Raw genomic sequence first — 18,016 nt, 5'->3', positions numbered from 1 at the left:
CAGCCGGCCCGCCCGGCCGCGCCGTGCGCCTGCGCGGTCTCGCCCCGCCCCCCTATGGGCGGGGCCTGTAACGATGCGCCCCCACTGGTCCAGCGGAGCGGGCTCGGTTCCCGGGGGCGGAGCTCTGCCTCACCGCCCCCTCACCGCCCCAGAGCGGTGACAGCGACGGCGGCTCCCGCGGGTCAGCGGCAGGCGCCGCCGGGGTCCGAGGGCGCCTCGCTGTGGCGGCTCCCACGAGGGACGGAGAGGGGTCCTGCCCTATCCCTGGGAGCTCTTCCCCGGCGCTGTCAGTCTGGAGAAAGGCTGGAGCGCCCGGCCCTGCCCGCAGATCTCCCACGCTGGGGGAATGCCCACCCAGGCCCTGCCCTTGGGGTTCCCAGCCTGAGGAGTGCTCGGGCCGCCCTTAGAAGCCCCATCTAAGAGGGCTGAAACGCTTAGCACATGACCTTAAGAAAGGCGCGCTGCACGGCCTGCTGTAAAGTCCAACGTTTTAGGCAGTGAGGGGTCTGGGGCCCAGGTTCGGTGCTTTGGAGAAGGCTACACCACCCTCAGGGCAGGGGCCGGCCAGGGCCTCCCCCGCAGTGGTGCAGGGTTGGACAAGGGGGACACAGTCTAGGGCAGGACATGCTAGGAGAGGAGCTGGGGAGGTAGAGGGGAGCCTCAGAGCTGCCCCACGGACATGCTGGGAGAGGGAATCAGGGTTGAGCTTGTTTTTAGATGAGGTTGGCTGCTGCAAGAACCTCCGAAGGAACAAACTGCTGACGTCCATGTTCCACCCCTTGCAGGGGCCAGCCAGAGACGAGCTGAGGGAGGGGGCTGTAGGCCCAGGCACAGCCTCCTCTGCTTCTGTCGGGTCCTGGATACACAGTCTGAGAAACCGTCCTTTTTGCGCCTGCTGTCTTGAGTGGGTTTTAGTCATTTACACCGAAAAAGTTCTTCACCACCACGTTAGCACCCCACTCTGCTTGTGCACGGGCAGGCAGTGCCCTTGGCAAGTCCTCTGGCCTGACACCTGAGCCAGGACTGGCTCTCCCCCAGAGGGTATGGGGACCCTGAACCCCATTCTCCCCTACCCTCATGCCCTTCTTGCAAGGAATCCATTCCTTGCAGCCCTCTCAGAGGCACCTTAGGGTCAAGGGTAAGTTTGGGGTTACTTCTAGACCATGATACCCCCATCAAGTTCCTTGCTATTGAGTTTCTTGCCCACCACACTGTCCGTGTCACCCTCAGAGGTGCTCACTCCTGCCTGCTTCCTCCCCTTCCCAGGGACTGAGCCTCCTCTCCGCCCAACAGGGAGCGACTCTCTCCAGTCCTGTTCCCATCCTTTTACCTCCACCCAGTGTGGCTCCAATGTCAAAGCTATGGAGGGGAGGCCTGGTGGCATCACCACACCCCAAGCCTCTCCCTTCATGCTCACTTCCCCCTCCACAGCTACCACAGAGGCTCTACCCTCCTGCCCCCCTCCCCATAGCTGTTTTCTCTCAGTGCCCCAACCTCAACCCCTCCCTCTCTTGCATCCGTGCCATCAGGATGAAATTCAGTCTCTCCCACCTTAAAACACTCAAGCAAAACCTCCTGAGATGCTGTCTGCCCAGCCAAGTGCCACCCTAGCTTTTCTTGCCCCAGGAATTTCTCTAAAGCGTTCCTCCAACGTCACCACCACCACCTGGCTTCCGTGGCCCAGCCCGCGTGCACCAGGAGAAACTCTGGTTTACTTCTAGCGTGTTTCCATGGGTGGGTGGTACTCTGGGAGCCAGCCCATCGCCCCCCAGAAGCAGCCCCTCCACTGAGGATAAATGAAAGAAGCCCTTGGATTTCCCTTCGGAGGGCACGTGGACAGTGACAGACAACAACTGTCATGAGCTGTGCAGTGCAGGGGGCTGTAGGGCCACGGGGGGTCCCTGATCCAAGCAGGAGGGATAGGGGTAAAATAAGCTACCAAGCTGAGGCCTGAGGACATCCTGTCTGTGGGCTGTTGGGGAGATGGGACCCCAGGTCCACGGCAGCAGCAAGTGTTCTGAGGCTTACCTCCACCTGTTGTAGAGACAGGCAATTTTGATTTATTTTTTGTTTACTAGAGGGGTGAGTAACATGATCACATGTATTTTGGAAAGATGGTACTGGCAGAACTGTGGATGGCAGATTGAGGGACAATGGGATGCTGGTGGGAGAAGCAGCAGCTGCAGAACTGGGTAGGCCCCTGAGGTCCTTTGCGTGCCCCCCTGATTTGTGGCTTCAGAGCTGGAGTGCTGGGTCCCATCCCCTCTCTGTGGGTGATGCTCACCACCTCCTCCCCTCCTTGCCTCCCAGAGCCTTGCCATCTCTGAAACTCCCAAAATTGTGTTCCAGGTCTGCCTTCTCTTCCTGCAGGCCCAGGACACTGGAGGCCAGCCAGACACCTCTGCCAGGATGTCCCCCAGGCAGCTCCCTGCATCAGCGAACAGAAGGGTTGACGCTCCCCATCTGCCCCTCTGCTGTGCTGTTTCTCTGACCCATCCACTCTGTCCTGCCCCCTGCCCCCACACCCTTCCTGCCAGCCCTCCAGCACCCACCCTCCCTGCTGAACTTCACTTCTAATGTAAATGTGATCACATCACCCACTCTTGTCCCTGGTGAAAATAAACAAATAGAAACTCAAGTACCTGCTGATGCTTCCCTGCCTTTTTCAGGATGTAAGTCAACACTTGTGGCTGTGTTCAACACTTGTGGGTTTATTCATCCAGCAAATGTCTATTGAGGTTCTGTGACTTGTGCGGCAGGAGGGACGGAGACTGACCAGGTCTCTGATGATGACCTGACAGAGGGAACAAGCCTGGGGCAGGGTAAGGCAGAAGAGGAAACACAAATGGACCTAGAGATGCTCAGATGATCACAGAAGTGTCTGTAAGGGGGTGATGAGATAATTGTTCCTGCTGACATCGAGTCCACAATCAGTTGACAGTTCATCGGCTTTGTGGGGAGCAGTTTGCTCCAACTGGTAACACAAACACAGGCTCACCTTCAGCCAGAATTTCCGCTTCTGGGAAAGCATCCTATACAGACTCATCTATGAGCTTACACTGACGGGTTCTTGCTCTTGGAAAGCCTGGAAATCATCTACTTGCTCACTAATAAAGATCAGCTAATTAAGTCACAGGACACCTACATGTTGGTGTAGGGCCAACCATAAGAATGGCGGTCTCTTAAGTTCACACATGTTTTTACTGTTACATGCATATATGTGAGTACCAAATATACACAGAGGACGCCCTCTCAACAACACACACTAGTGCACCCAAGAGAAATGGGGCGCCAGCCTGGACTTGGGAGAGGAATTCACAGTGGGGGGCTGTGAGGGGTTCTCAGTTCTTATTTAAATTTCTTGTAAAAACCACTTAATACTTCAGTAATGGGGAGAAAGGGCAGAGTTTTTATGAATACATCTGCTAGGGGAGAGGTCTCAAAATGCCCCCCCCCAATCCATGCAGGCACTGAGGGGTGAGACGCTCAGGGACTAGCTGGTGCAGAGGTGGTGGTGTGGTTGACCCCACCCCCCAGCACTCACTACTTCAGCCTGGAAGTTTTGGCCCCTCCAGGCTCCGGGACAGTGTTCCCCACCAGAAGGAGCAGAAGCAAGGCTGGCATCTCCGGGTCTCTGGCCTGCCGCCCGGCGGGGAATGGCCCCTCCGCCCGCGCTCCCTTCCCTGCACGCACAGAGCTGGCAGCAGGGCCGTAGCCCACCCCGCGGCCCGCCCTCTGAGTCGGGGTCCGGGGAGGGCGCCCCGCCCAGCCCGCGCGTCTAGCTCCGCCTCCCTGGAAGACTATTTAGCCTCGGAGGTGCCCGGGTTCCGGCCCCAGCAGGACCCCGACGGACAGCCGATGAGGAAGTCCCCGCTCCACCAGTAAGAGACACGCCCGCCGAATTCGCACCCGAGACCCTCGCCAACGAACCAGGCTCCAGCCCGCCCGTCCGAGCGCTGAGGGCGCCCCGAGGAGGAGGTGGCTCAGCCTAGGGCGCCCCGACACCTGCCCAGCTCACTGCCTCCCGCAACCCCGCCCACCATGGCCTGGCACCTGACGGTCACCCTCGGTTGCATCAGCTTCCTCTACCTGCAGTTCCCAGGCACACTGTCCCTCGGCCTGGGCGGGAGCCGGCTGCCGGCGCGACCCAGGTGAGCCGGGCTCAGATCAGCCTGACCCCTGGTCCACGTGGCAGGAAACCCTCCCTCTCCCCAGTACCCCCAGCCCCATCTTGGGGAAACCCACCACCTGCTGCTAGGGCTTACCCCCCTAAACCCAGGGCCAGCCCCCATGCCTTAAGCAACCCATGAGCAGGGCCGGAGGCTTCTCTTCCTTTGCCTCCCCTCCTGAGGCATGCCCACTCCCCTACTGGCAGAGTAGCCCCCTCAAAAGGAAAGGTCAGCTACGGGAGGGGAGGCTGGAGGGGTCCCCAGGCCTGCCCACCTCCCACCACCCCAAAGGACTGAGGGAAGTCACTTGAGTCCTGAGCATAAGGACCTACTGAGGCCAGGGCTGCCCCTTGCCCAGGGAGGCAGAGGTGAATGGACATGTGACCTAGGCCGCAGGTCCTGAGCTCAGTGGGCTCCCCCTGGCCTGCTGAGTAATGTGGGGGCTCTGGGCTTCCCCTGGCGCTGCTCCAGGCTGTTGGGGAAGATGTGGGTTTCCCCTACCAGTGACCCCAGGCCTGTGTGGGAGGAAAAGTGGGTGGATTTATGGGCCTGTGAAAGGCTGGGCCATCAGGTTTACTTCCTTCATCTCCCTCTGCAGGGAGCCCCCAGCCCGGACTTCTTCCAGTGGCTTGCAGCCCCGTTACCCTGGAACCCGGCCTGTGATCTGGAAGTTGCACCGGGCCCTCCAGCCACAGAAGAGTGCCAGCCTGGCCCCTGCTATGGGTCAGGCTCTCCGAAATGGCCCTCGCCAACACTTGGGTGCCCACAGGCCCCGAGCCCAGCTCCTGCGTGTGGGCTGTGTGCTGGGCACCTGCCAAGTGCAGAATCTCAGTCACCGCCTGTGGCAGCTTGTCAGGTCTGCTGGCCTGCAGGACTCCCCCCCTGTGGACCCCAGCAGTCCCCACAGCTATGGCTGAGGTGGGTCAGGCCATACCCCAGCCTGCCCCGGCTGGGATGCTGCACCCAATCCCAGAACTGCAGCTCAGCCCCCAGCCCAGAACCAGCCCTCAGAGCACCTGCAAACAGCAGTAACTAGAACATTGTACAGGCAGGCCCCTGAGGACACCCCATCCCACCCCACCCCACATCTACCAGGTTCTGCAACAGGCAACCTTGAATGGCTCTGGACACAGAAGCCCATGAACATGTGTGGACCTAGGCAGTCTGTATACCCAGGGGGTCTGCACCCTTGGGGTATAACACTCAGGGGACAGGGCCAAGCAGAGGCAGCCAGCAGCATTAGATGCCAAAAAGGGCTTGAGAGGGGAGGTGTCTGTGCAAGGATGTAGAGCACAAGCCAGGGGCTTGAACCCCTGTGGGCACGTCCGGGGAAGCAGGAGAGAAGGGGTGAGTTGGCCTGGCCTGGCCTCTTCACTGATGGTCCTAACATCAAAGGGTTAAAGCTGAGCTGCCCTGCTCCCTCTGGGCCCAAGGTCACAATGGTGACCCCTGCCTGGGTCCCCTGTGGGGTTCAAGAGGTGTTCTGGGCCAAGGCAGGGCTGGGGTAGGGGGGAAATCTCCCAGCCCAAGTAGGTCAGTTAAGTCAGGTCCATCACCACCTCAAGGGGGTGGGGGCTCCACAGGCTCCCTGAGCCCCATCCTGCCCTGCGTGGGGACTCCATGGGACCGGGTGTGGGGACGACAGAGCAGAAGACTGAGCAGGTTTGCCAGGAGCCTGTGCAGGGGGAACTGGCCTCAAACCATCAGAAGGATGGGCAACCAACAGTCCACAGCCAGTAGGCAGAGTTCTCAGGGTGTGTCTGCCCTAGGGGAGGCTTTTCTGTGCGGTGATACCCGAGCCTCTGTTGGTCCCGCAGTACTGGCACCCCACACCGCATAGGCCTGGCCCAGGTGCAGAGAGGTGGTTATTTAACCAACATTCATGCAGCACTGAATGAGTCCGCCTCTCAACCGCCCTGTGGGGAGGGCACTCTCCTTACTCCAACTCTGGAGGCAGATGCTGCAGCCACAGAGGTCAGGGCTGTGCCTATGGTCACTACCGTGCCCGCCCACAGAGCCCACACTCTGGATCACTAGCAGGCCTGCCCCTCAGACCCCTGAAGCCCCCCAGGGTGGGAGTCTCCTGGAAGCACCCATCTGGGCGTCCACCCTTGTGTTTGCTCTTCCAGCTCAGGGATCAGCTGGCCAGGTAAAGGCACCTCCCCTCCACTAGGCCCCGTGGGAGCTGTTCAGGCTGGTCCCTGCCCTATTGGAGGCCTCCGTGCACAGGGAGCTGAACTGAGGACTGCAGGGGTCCCCAGGGGAAGGCACTGAGAGTGCCCAGGTCCTGAGTGCACAGGAGGTATGTGTGTACCTGGGGAGCTGGAACGGGCATGTGTTAGTAGGGGATAGAGAGGCCAGCAGGCTGGGCCTCCGAGCCATGTGCCTGTGTGAGGGATGTCAGTAGAGGCAGGCAGGGAGGATAGGCAATGGGCAGGGCAAGGGGGACTGGGGACCAAGGAGGAGGAGGGCTCCAGGAGAGTCGGAGCTCAGCTCTGCCAAGACCCTCCCAGACTCCGGCCCCGGGGCAAAGTCCTCTGAGGTCTGGTCCTCCACACAGGATGCTCCCTCTGCCAGGAGCACTGCTCCGCACAGCAGGCACTCTCCACGTGGCAACACAGGCTGCCGGACCCAGGACTGCACTGCCCGGTCCCCTCGCTGAGATGCTCCCTGAGCCTTGGGCCATCTTTCCTTACAGTCACCTGCTATGGTCACAGCACTGCACCTGGTGTCCACATAGTCCCTGAACTCCAGGCTGAGTCCAAGCTGCCCACCTCACACCCCACTTACAGGTCTGGTGGCAGCCCCCCAACTCCTCCCCCACCCTGCTACCCTCCCATTGTTCCTGCTCCTGCCAGAACCTCCTCTTCCTCCTCACCACATCTCTCACATCTGGATCCTGTGAGCCGGCTGTTCGCTCCTCCTCTTGGTCCAAGCCACCACTTGCTTTGGGGCTATGATTCCTGCCTGCTCCCTAGAGACCCCGCTCCATCCTTGCAGCAACATCAGAGGCCTAACACTGAATAAAATACATCCCTCCCCACCCCAGGGGCTGACATTCCAGTGGGAGGGGGCAAAAGGAAACCAACCTCAGAGTAAAGTGAATAAGGGGTGCACAGCACGTGGGAAGCAGCTGATGCTATGGGCTCACAGGGGCCAGGAGCCCTTGGCCATTTCAAGTGGGGGACCCCAGCACCCCCCCCCGCCGCCGCCGCCAGTTATTCTCAGTGCAGGCAGGAGGAGCCTTGTGGGGAACCCAACACCTCGCCCCTTGCCCACTGCCCTCTCCCATCCCAGCCTTTCCCTGGAGCCCAGGCCTCTTCCCAGTGAGACGAGAGCTTCAGCTCCAGGCAGGCACGTCGTCAATGTGGTCCCCGCCGCGTCCCCACTGCCCTGACCTGGCTGCTCATGACTCTGCTATGCATTCACCTCTGCCCTCACTCCAGGAGCCCGACAAAGACCACTCCCACCCGCCGACCAGACTTCAGGCGGCCTCCTCTGAGCCTGCTGCTCCTGAGTCCTGCCCCAGACAAGTGGGAACCCCACCCTTGATCTCACCGCCTGGGCTGCCTTCGGGCAGAATCCTGCCAGGTTGGCTTAACAAGAGTCCCTACGCTGGATGTCTCCTCTATCAATTCTCTGTCCTGACACCCCACCCCTGCGCCTTGCTTGGTGCCTGTAAATCCCCAGCTGTCTTTGCCGTGTTCAGAGTGGAGCCTGACCTCTCCCCTCCAGCTAGTCTTGAATAAAGTCTTCCATCCCATTTTAACAAGTGTCAGAATGATTTTCCTGAAACAAGCCCAGCTCAGCCCCGCATCCCAGGTGTTGTGGGTGATAGGGTGGGCCCGGGGTCCGCACCGCCTATGGAGGGGCCCACTGTGGGCATGGAGCGGTTTAAAGCTTACGGGGCAAGAGTGGGAGTCTGGCTACAGGGCGGCCTCGACCTCTCAGTCAGGTCAGTTGTCCAGAGGCTGAGGTCAGGGAGGGGGGCTTGGCCACTGGGGCTGCCCCTACACTGACACATTAACTCGCTGAGCCAGGAGGAGGGTGGATGGTCACTCATTACCAAGGGCCAAGGCCAAGGGGCTGGGTGGTGTCCGGTCACTTATGTAACCTGTGGGCATATATAGGGGCACACGAGCCTGTGGAAGTCCTGCCCACTCACCAGCTCTGCCCCGTCCCAGGATGAAGGTGGTTGTGGTGAGTAGCCGGACCCACACAGGAGCTGCCCGGGGACCGCTCCCTGTGGAGCGGAGCTGCACCACGCCCCTCCCGAGGGTTCCCGCCCTCGGGAGGGGCCAAAGGTCTCCCCCTTCCTGCCATGGTCTAGCTGGGGCAAGGGTCATCAGCCTAACCCCTGGGCTCCGCGTGGACCCAGGTCTCCAGGAGGAGATGCCGGGTGGGGTGCGGTGCTCCCGCGCAGCATCCCCGTACGTCACTGGGAAGCCGGTATCCCGCACATCTGCTCTGCAGAGTAGGGCGCCAGGAGTGGGAAGCCTTCCAAGGCCCCTGCGCCTGTGCTGGGGAGGGGCTGTGCCCTGGGGCGTCTCACCTCGCTGCATCCACGTTGCAGAGTCCTGTGCCCCGGGGGATGGCCTCACTCCCTCTTGGAGCTGGCATCACGGTGTAATGGGTTCAATCCCCCACCCAACCAGGGCCCAGACCCTTCCCTGGTCTACCGGCCTGATGTGGACCCAGATGTGGCCAAAGACAAGGGCAGCTTCCGAAACTATACGGTAGGACCCTGTCCCCCAGCTCCTGGGGAGGGTAGCACCTGTCCCCTCACACAGCTCCAGGGGCCACCCTTGGGGAGGCCCCGTGTGCACCTGGGGCCCAGCCTGGGAGGGAGGAGATAGCAGCTCCCTGGGGTGAAGGGCAGGCGCTGGCGAGCTGCCTGGCTGACTGTCCGGCTTGCAGTCTGGGCCGCTCCTGGACCGTGTTCTCGCCACCTACAAGCTGATGCACACGCGGCAGACTGTGGACTTCGTCAGGAAAAAGGTAGCTGGTGGGCTCCTAGCCCTAATTCTCCCAGTGCCAACCCCGCGGCCACACTGACCTTCTCTTCCTGGCCAGCATGCCCAGTTTGGGGGCTTCTCCTATAAGAAAATGACCATCATGGAGGCTGTGGACATGCTGGATGGGCTGGTGGATGAGTCGGACCCCGACGTGGACTTCCCTAACTCCTTCCACGCCTTTCAGACGGCTGAAGGCATCCGGAAGGCCCATCCTGACAAGGGTGTGCTCCCCACCTGCCCCAGCTGTGGGGATGGGGTCAAGTAGGGGTCTGTCCCTTTCCCGGTAGGCCCTGCCCACCCCGCCCACCAGCCTGCCCTGTTCCTCTCTCTCCCAGACTGGTTCCACCTCGTTGGGCTCCTGCACGACCTAGGGAAGGTCCTGGCTCTGGCAGGGGAGCCCCAGGTGAGGAGAGGTTGGGGAGTGGGTTCAGCACGGTGGGGCTCAGGGCAGTCTCAGCTATGGGCTCTGGATATCCACTTGGTGGGCAGCCAGTCACGCCCACCCACGGCTGCCTGTCCTCCCCAGTGGGCAGTTGTTGGAGACACCTTCCCAGTTGGCTGCCGTCCCCAGGCCTCTGTGGTTTTCTGTGACTCCACCTTCCAGGATAACCCTGACCTCCAGGATCCTCTGTACAGGTGTGCCTCCCTTGCTGTTGGTCCTCCCTCTCCCCAGTGAGCTCCTGAGCCCCCCTCACCCTCCATCTCTCCCTGCAGCACGGAGCTTGGCATGTACCAGCCCCACTGTGGGCTCGAGAATGTCCTCATGTCGTGGGGCCATGACGGTGAGGCCATTTAGTGAGTGGGGTGGGACAATGGTTGGGGACCACGGTTGGGGACCACCTCTCTGGGTGCCTGGTGGTGACACCCTCTTTCTCACAGAGTACATGTACCAGATGATGAAGTTCAACAAATTCTCCCTCCCACCAGAGGTAGGTGGTAGGGAGGAACCAAACCAAGAGCCCAGCCCAGCCTGGTCCACCCCAGTCCCGTCCAGCCCAGTTCAGTCTACCCTAGCCCAGTCTAGTCCAGCTCAGCCTAGTCTGGCCCAGCCCAGCCCAGTCCAGTCCAGCTCAGCCTGGCCCAGCCCAGACCAGCTCAACCCAGCCCAGTATGGTCTGGCTCAGCCTGGCTTAGTCCAGCCCAGCCCAGCCCGGCCCGGCCCAGCCCACCTGGAACGTGTGGGGTGTGGTTTCCTCTTGCCCCAGGCCTTCTACATGATCAGATTCCACTCCTTCTACCCGTGGCACACGGGTGGCGACTACCGGCAGCTGTGCAGTGCGCGGGACCTGGCCATGCTGCCCTGGGTGCGGGAGTTCAAGTAGGGCTGTACCTGGGGGGGATGGGGGGGAGGGAACGGGGGACGGGGACAAGAAGGGTGCATGGAGGGGTTTCACGAGGCACCACACCTCCCCCAATGCAGCAAGTTCGATCTCTACACCAAGTGCCCTGACCTGCCTGACGTGGACGATCTCCGGCCCTACTACCAGGGGCTCATCGATAAGTACTGCCCTGGCGTCCTGCGCTGGTGACCGGCCTGCCCGCCCTGTGCAGGCCTGGCCGGGCATCTGATGATGGTCCCCGTCAGGCACAGTGATGGCCTGCCTGGCCTTTCCAGGGGCCCCCACTGTGCCCACCTATGGGCTGCACTCCCTGACCTGGTGGCAATAAAGACCTTGAGGCAGCCTGTGAGTCGGAGCCTCACTGAGGCGGACACTCAGTCCGTGTGCGGCCTCTTGGATACACGTCCTGCTGTTGCTGCCGCCATAAGCATCTCACTAGTCCTCTGAGCTCTGGCATCAGAACCTGGGTTCACCTTGCTCACCTCCACATTCTTGAAACAGTCCCTGAGCCCTCTGGGCTTGGTCTCCTTAAACAAAACACAACATCTGTGAGCTAGAAGAACACACTACAGAAACATAAAATGAACACACAACCCTGAAGAGCCCCCCAGGCTGGTTTTCTGGGTGCCCCAAGGTGCGGCCTCACCTTGGCTGGACAGTCACCTCCTCCCTGTGGCTTCATCCCCCAGGAGTAACCCTCAGCGCTGCAGGGAGCGCCAGCCGCTGCCACCCCAGCGTTTATCTCTGAAGAAAGTGGGTTGTTGGTCTGGGAGTTTCCTGTGGGAGTTCACGGATTGCAGCCCCTCAGTACCCAGCAGTGTTTTCTCTGTATTTCCTGCTAATTAGTAAAAGAATTCAGAGGCTTACTCAGTTTCAGGTTTGGCTTGTTGGGGATGGAAGCTGGCTTTAGTAGGAGGTACAGCTGGGGAGTGTGTGTGTCTGTGTGTGCGTGTGTGTGCATGTGTGTGTGTGTGGCCTCAGGGTAGTCTAAGGGTGTCCTTCCCCATTGGCGTAAGAACAGCCGCTTCCCTCGTAGAACCTGGCGGGTGGTAAAGTGTGAATCTGCCAGTGCAGTTTGGATACTGTTCGTGCAGGAGAGGCAAATAAATGCTCTTGTCTTTCTCTCAACTTACCAATTTGCAAGAGCTGGCTCCCCAGCATCCTTCAAACATGATCAAGTTGTCTGCTTCTGTATCAAGAACGCAGAGATGTTAGCTACTTGTGCTTCACCTCAGTGAACTGATATCTTTCTGGTGCTCAGTCAGGGTTGGGGAGGGGCTTGCAGGTGGGCTCCTGGGTCCTTCTGACACCGTCTCGGGGTTGTCTTGCCATCTGGTGTAACAAGATGCCCAGACTGTTAACATCCTGTGTCTACTGTGACAGATTACCACAAACATGGTGACTTGTTTTAAGAAACAATAGAAATGTGCTGTCAAGTTCTGGAAGCCAGGAGTCTGAGATCCAGGTGTGAGCAGGGACAGGCGCCCTCTAGAGGCTCTGGGAGGGTCTTCTATAGCTTTTCCAGAGGCAGGTGGCCACCAGGATCCCCGGGCTGGTGGCTGTGTGTCTTTGCTCTGTCTTCTTTACGTGACTTCTCTGTGTGTCAGTCTCCCTCTGCCTCTCTCTTATGAAGACGCTTGTGAAGTGTTTAGGGCCCTCCCGGGTTATCCAGGGTGATCTCCTCATCACAAGAGCCTTAGTTATATCTGCAAGATGCTTTTGCACAGTAAGGTTACATTTGGCCGTTTTTCAGCTTACCACAAAGGCTGCCCTAGACGTGGAATCGGCCATTTCTCCAGCAAACCTTGGTTTCTCCAAGTGGGAAATTGTATTTTGAATCCTCGTGCTGAGGCTGAAGACCCAATCACTTGAATGTCCACCTCCATTGCCCACTGCCCTGACCCTGCCTTGCCCGGCTGCTGCATGGCCCCGCCCTCCAGTCCTGCCCAAACCCCTCCTGGCCCTACCCTTGTGCCGCCATCAGGAGAGGGCTGGCTCAGGTATGCTAGAAGGCTTTGCCCAAGATCCTCCCCGCTCACTGTGCTTCCTTCTGGAGCATCACTGCCTACCCTGGGCTTCCTCGTACCATCCCCAGGCAGCCTCCCCAGCTGCAGCCCCTTCAGCTTTTGAGCCCAGGCAGGGCAGGTGCAGGCTGCCAAGGGGGGTCTCTCCCTAGAGCTGCTTGTGGGGTGCAGGGGGTGCTAGAGAGGCAGGTCTCTGAGGATGCTGCGGGGGAAGAGAACCGGGAGCCCAAAGCTGGGGGCGAGGCCCGGCAGTCTGCCATCCCAGAGGAGCCTCCTCCATGCAGAGCAGGAGTGGCCACCTCCCCCCACCCCTGAGCCTCTCTGTGGCCCTGCAGACCCTAACCTGGCCACCTGCAGAAGGGCCCCAAGGTTTGGGGGAGTGGGGGCCAGGGCCTCCATATTTCTGTCTACCCAGGGGACTGCCAGGCCTTACGGGGTCGGGGGCGCAGGCACTGGGGCCACTGAGGAGCCCGCAGAAAGAAGGGGGCTCGGCTTTGCCCTGATGCCCGCTCGCTGCACACAGCCCCTCCTCCAGCCCCTCCTGTGCCAACTGTGGCCTTCCAGCACCCTTCTAATGAGTTATATTTCTCTTGAAATGAGCCAGTTTCCTTCAAGAAAGTGGTTGCAAGCAACGAGAGTCCAAGAGGAACCTAGGACTTGTTATCAGGCCCATTTGGGGCCGAACATTGCGAACGCCCTGCGAGGGTTGGAGGCGGCTCTTGGCCTGCAGGGGCAGAGCTGCTGCTTACAGGCTCTGCAGCCCTGGACAGGTCATGGGGACCACTGGGGGCAGGCACCAGGGGAGGAGGGCTGCTTCTAGGGGCACAGATGGCCCACGGGAGTACAACCAGTTCAGGTCCCTAAACTTCAGGCTCAAGGCTTGGACTGAAACAGGAAGGTCTGTGATTGTGCCCAGACCACAGCTCCTGGAGTGTGGCCAGCAGTGGCCTGGCTGCCCCTGAAGGCCTGGGTCCGCAGGGGGCCTGTGCGGTCACTGCTGTTCTCACAATAGGCCAACAAAATGGTCAGTATCACTCAATATAGAGAAAATGTTTGGTGTCACTACTAGAGAAATGCAAATCAAAACTACAATAAAAAGTAAAATAAAATAATGTAAAATACTCGTCCCTTTTCCAACAAAACATCTTGCTGAGGCCGGACTGTCTTAATATATTTTGACCAAAGCATATTGTAACATTGACCAGAAGTGGATATAAGAAGCCAGACATTAAAGAGATTTTGCAAAAACATAAAATTATGCCACTCTTCTCACTCATTTTTATCTTGAAAAATAGTTACCTTTCAATTAAAAATTTATTATGATAACACATAGTGAGTTCATTTTTACATTTAAATAAAATTAATAAGCAAATATTTAAAGATATTCTCAGTGTGATTTCCAATGTGGTAAACATTGACAGAAAGAATCCTAATAAACAAAATCTGTTTGGGGTCCTCAGTAATTTTTAAGAATGTACAGGGGTCCTGAGACCAGATGGCCTGGTGACTTCCTTTTGCAGAAACCGCAAAGCTGGCCCCGGGGGCTCCATGCAGGCAGAAGTGGAGGCCACGTGTAGCTTTCTCACCAAACTCCAGGGCTACCAGCATGGCCACCCCAGAGCCCAAGGGGAGCAGGTGGCCACTCCCAAAGGGATCTCCCATGTAGTGAGCGGCAATTTGTCACCACTGACCCACTTGTGTGTGGACCTGCCACCCACCCCATGCTCCCTTCAGCACTGCCGTCCACTGACTCACAAACGCCCTTCACTGAGGGGCCTGTGCAGCGCTGCCTCTGCTTAAAGGAGAGGCTGGTGTTCGCAGGACCCCCTACACCCCATGACCCCAAACCAATGATCTGAGGGAGTGAGTGGTGCAGAGACCACTGAAGACCCGGCCCTGGTGCCAGCTCAGAGACACTGCCCTTGGGAGTCAGGCTGCGGAAAATGCCCGGCGGGGAGCCCCGAACAGTCCGGTGTCTGTAGGGGAGCGGCTCTCACTCTTACACCTGCCACCCCAGGCGAGGCTGTGGCTGCCTGTCCCAGTGACCGGGTGATGCCGCATGTGGACTGTGGCTCCTGAGGAAGCAGGGCCTCCTCCCAGAGACACAGCAGCATCTCCTCTGAGTGGGACACAGTTTAGAGCACCTCTGCCACTGGACGCGCAGGTGTGGCTGGCGTGGACCCCCACCGGGAAAGGGCTGCTGGCGGGCGGCTGAGAGGCGGGAGGATGCGGAACAAGCTCCAGGAGACCCCGGGATGCTCGAAAACCACCAGGCCCAGCGGCCAGGGTCAGTGGAAGACACAGTGCCCTCTGCAGATGGGCCCAAGGGCTCAGACTGTCACCAAGCAGGACCCTCTGGGGCCTTTCCAGGACAGGCCCCCCTTGGCCCCCATGTCCTCTGCCTGCCTCTGGTTTCTAGAAAAACTTTAGCCTCATAGGCCTCCCTGAGTTCCAAATAGTACACTTAATCAGAGAAGTGAGAAAACACAGAAAGAAAGGAAAACAGTCCAGCAAGACAAAATAATAATAGTTTAGCTATTAAACAAAGTCAAGGACCTGTAGCTCCTCCTCAGGGTCTGTGGATCATACTCTGAGCCCCATCCTTTGAGCTACTTTGCAGGTGCTGAAACCCCCACCAGGCGGAGGAAGTTAACTGTGCTGCCCACCAGCCCGGAGACCCCAGACCAGCTGGAACCAGAAGGCTGATGATGCTGACGCCCCAAGACCTCACTACCCACCAATCAGAGAGTGTTCTCCAGCTGATCACACAGCCCACAACTCCTGCCCTCACCCTGTCTTTAAAAACTTTTCCCTGAAAGCCTTCGGGGAGTTCCGGCCTTCTGAGCGCCAGCTGCTTGGACTCCTAGCTGGGCACCTGCAGGAAACGCTGTGCTTTCCTTCACCACAACCAGGTCGCAGATTGGCTTAATTTTCCAAGCTAGTTTTGGTAACAAGGTGCCTCTAAACGGTGCGGGTGGAGGAGGCCCTAAACACCAGCTGGGGATTATTGCAGGAACAAGCACAACAGGCATCTTCTCCTTTGTTGTCCTTCAAACATGAGTCAATTTTTTGTCTCTTTTGGTGGCTAACCTCACAGTTCACTGTGGGAATCGTGGAATTTTGAGACTGGGCTGTGCTGAGCTCGAAGGGGTGGGTGTGGAAGAGGAGTAGACCTGGGGGCCTCCGGCCTTGGCATGAGCCAGGGTTAGGGTCAGGGAGACATAGTGACTGCCTTGTGTCAGTGGAACACCGTGTGAGTGTGAATCAGAAAGATGGGTTCATCAGGGGCCAGGCACCTGGAGTGGGCATCAGGTTTTCCAGTGTTGGGACTCCTCCCATGGAGGGGATCTGCCCTTCCAGGAGTCTGGGTGGGAGGCAAGAAGGAGAGAGCCCTGGCACTCACCAGCAGCAATGGGACCATGTTCTAGCCACACTGGACTCTGCATCTGAAGCTGGGAGTCAGTCTGCCCTGGATCCAGGCACCCTGTGTCCTCACCAGGCTGGGCTGTGGCACAGCTTTGCCCCTGGTCAATCTTAGGAAGTTTATTCCTGGTATAGGGACATTCAAGAGAATCATTGGCTCACTGCATTTGTACAGCTATTTATTTATGGGTTTTTTTTTTTTTTTGAAGCTTGGAAAGTTTGTTAGGTTAGATAACTGAGCAGTTAAAAAATAAATTCAAGTTAAATTTGTAAAGCAGTTAAAATATTTTAGGCATTTAAAATTTATAAGTGGAGCCCTTGAGAGTTATTGCTAAAACCGGCTAGATTCAAATAGAAGAGAGAAAATAAAAGTACATGGATTGGGAGACTTACCATTGTTAAGACGATACAGTTGACCCTGAACAATGCCAATTTGAACTGCAAGGGTCCACTTATATGTGGATTTTCCCCACTAGCTACCACCACCGTACTACACAATCCTTGGCTGGTTGAATCCATGGATGCAGAACCTTGGATGTGGATGGCCAACTCTAAGCTTATACTTGGATTTTTGACTGCATGGAGGTCGGCACCACTAACCTTGGCATTGCTCAAGGGTCAACTGTACTATCAAAGTGATCTACAGATTCGATGCAATCTTTGTCAAAATCCCAATGGGACTTTTTTGCAGAAATAAAAGAAAAATCCATTCTAAAATCTCAAGGGACCCCAAATAGTCAAAAAGTCTTGAAAAAGAATAATAAAGCTGGCAGACTCAGACTTCCCAACTTCAAAACTTACTACAAAGCTACAGTAATCCAAACAGTGTGACGCTGGCATAAAGACAGATGTACAGACCCATGGACCAGAACAGACATTCCGTAACAGAGCCCTTACATATGCAGTCAGTTGATTTTCAGCACGAGTGCCAAGACCATTCAATGGGGGAAAGAAATGTCTTTTCAACAAATGGTGCTGGGAAAATGGATATCTCCATGCAAAAGAATGAAATTGGACTTTTACTTCACATTATATGCAAAAATAAACTCAAAATGGATCAATGACCTAAGTGTAAGAGCTGAAACTATAAAACTCTTAGAAGAAAATATAAGAGGAAATCTTCACGACCTTAGATTTGGCAATGATTTCTTGGATATGCCACCAAAAGCACAGACAATAAAAAAAAATTAATTGGACTTTATAAACACTAAAAACTTTTGTGTGTCAAAGGACACTATAAAGAGATGGATGTTGTCAAAAAAGGGAAAATAACAAGTGTCAGTAAGGATGTGAAGAAACAGGAGCCCTGGGACACTGCTGGAGGGAATGTGAAAGGGTGCAGCTGCTGTGGAAAAGTTAGGTGGCCCCTCAAAAAGTTAACCATAAAATCTCCTTATGAGCCTGCAATTCCACTCCTAGATATGTATCCCAAAGAAGTGCAAGCAGGGACTCAAACAGATACTTGTGCACCCATGTGCACAGCAGCACTGCTCACAACAGCCAAGAGGGGAAAACTGAAATGTCTATTGATGGATCAATGGATGAACAAAATGCGGTATCAACATATAATGGAATACTATTCAGCCATAAAAAGGAACGAAGTTCTGGCACCTGCTACTATACGGACATACTCTGAAAACGTTATGCTAAGCAAAAGAAGCCAGACATAAAAGGGCACAAATTGTATGATTCTATTTACATATAGTGTCCAGAATAGGTAACTCCATGGGGACAAAAAGTAGATTAGTTGTTGCCTAGGGCATGGGAAGGAGCAGGGCGGAAGATGCCTGCTACATGGAACAGGCATTCTTCTCGAGTTGATAAAAAGGCTTTACAATTGATTACGGTGATGGATGCACAACCCTGTATCTGCTGAATTGTGCCCTGTGAGTGGGTGAATTGTAGGCATATGAATTATATCTCAGGAAGGCTGTTACAGAAAACAAAACAATAACCCCAAAGGCAGATTCATACACTAAGCTCAAAAGCTTAAGAAAAAGAACAGGTTTTAACGTTTTATTATATTACCATCCTTTCTCTGTATT

At 56.8% G+C, this 18,016-nt stretch overlaps 2 protein-coding genes across 3 annotated transcripts; both read left to right on the top strand.

Annotated features, from left to right (window-relative positions):
- The first annotated feature begins 3,769 nt into the window (after positions 1-3,769).
- Positions 3,770-7,713, top strand: ADM2 (adrenomedullin 2). The gene is made up of 3 exons (XM_010981604.3): positions 3,770-4,151; positions 4,768-5,087; positions 7,616-7,713. The coding sequence occupies exons 1-2, from the start codon at positions 4,042-4,044 to the stop codon at positions 5,084-5,086; spliced, it is 429 nt and encodes a 142-aa protein (XP_010979906.1). The 5' UTR covers positions 3,770-4,041; the 3' UTR covers position 5,087; positions 7,616-7,713.
- A 572-nt stretch (positions 7,714-8,285) lies between these two features.
- MIOX (myo-inositol oxygenase) lies at positions 8,286-11,390 on the top strand. Of its 2 annotated transcripts, none has more exons than XM_031463564.2 (10): positions 8,286-8,369; positions 8,825-8,905; positions 9,087-9,167; positions 9,243-9,405; positions 9,520-9,587; positions 9,711-9,820; positions 9,899-9,966; positions 10,064-10,113; positions 10,390-10,502; positions 10,605-11,390. In XM_031463564.2, exons 1-10 carry the CDS (start codon positions 8,355-8,357, stop codon positions 10,711-10,713), a joined length of 858 nt encoding a protein of 285 aa, XP_031319424.1. In that variant the 5' UTR covers positions 8,286-8,354; the 3' UTR covers positions 10,714-11,390. The 2 variants fall into 2 exon arrangements, with proteins under 2 accessions (XP_031319424.1, XP_064347391.1); XM_064491321.1 differs by having other exon boundaries at positions 10,390-10,488; positions 10,605-10,709.
- Positions 11,391-18,016: the final 6,626 nt, after the last annotated feature.

The sequence above is a fragment of the Camelus dromedarius genome, chromosome 11 (genome assembly GCF_036321535.1).
Source record: "Camelus dromedarius isolate mCamDro1 chromosome 11, mCamDro1.pat, whole genome shotgun sequence".
NCBI classification, from domain to species: domain Eukaryota; kingdom Metazoa; phylum Chordata; class Mammalia; order Artiodactyla; family Camelidae; genus Camelus; species Camelus dromedarius.
This window is presented reverse-complemented; position numbering and strand designations above follow the sequence as displayed.

Bases quoted from the DNA above. Each gene is read 5' to 3' on its own strand.
- ADM2 (XM_010981604.3), top strand. From the start codon at position 4,042: ATGGCCTGGCACCTGACGGTCACCCTCGGTTGCATCAGCTTCCTCTAC. The intron at 4,152-4,767 runs GTGAGCCGGGCT...CTCCCTCTGCAG, and splicing joins CGGCTGCCGGCGCGACCCAG to GGAGCCCCCAGCCCGGACTT.
- MIOX (XM_031463564.2), top strand. The intron at 9,406-9,519 runs GTGTGCTCCCCA...TCTCTCTCCCAG, and splicing joins GAAGGCCCATCCTGACAAGG to ACTGGTTCCACCTCGTTGGG. The intron at 9,967-10,063 runs GTGAGGCCATTT...TCTTTCTCACAG, and splicing joins CATGTCGTGGGGCCATGACG to AGTACATGTACCAGATGATG.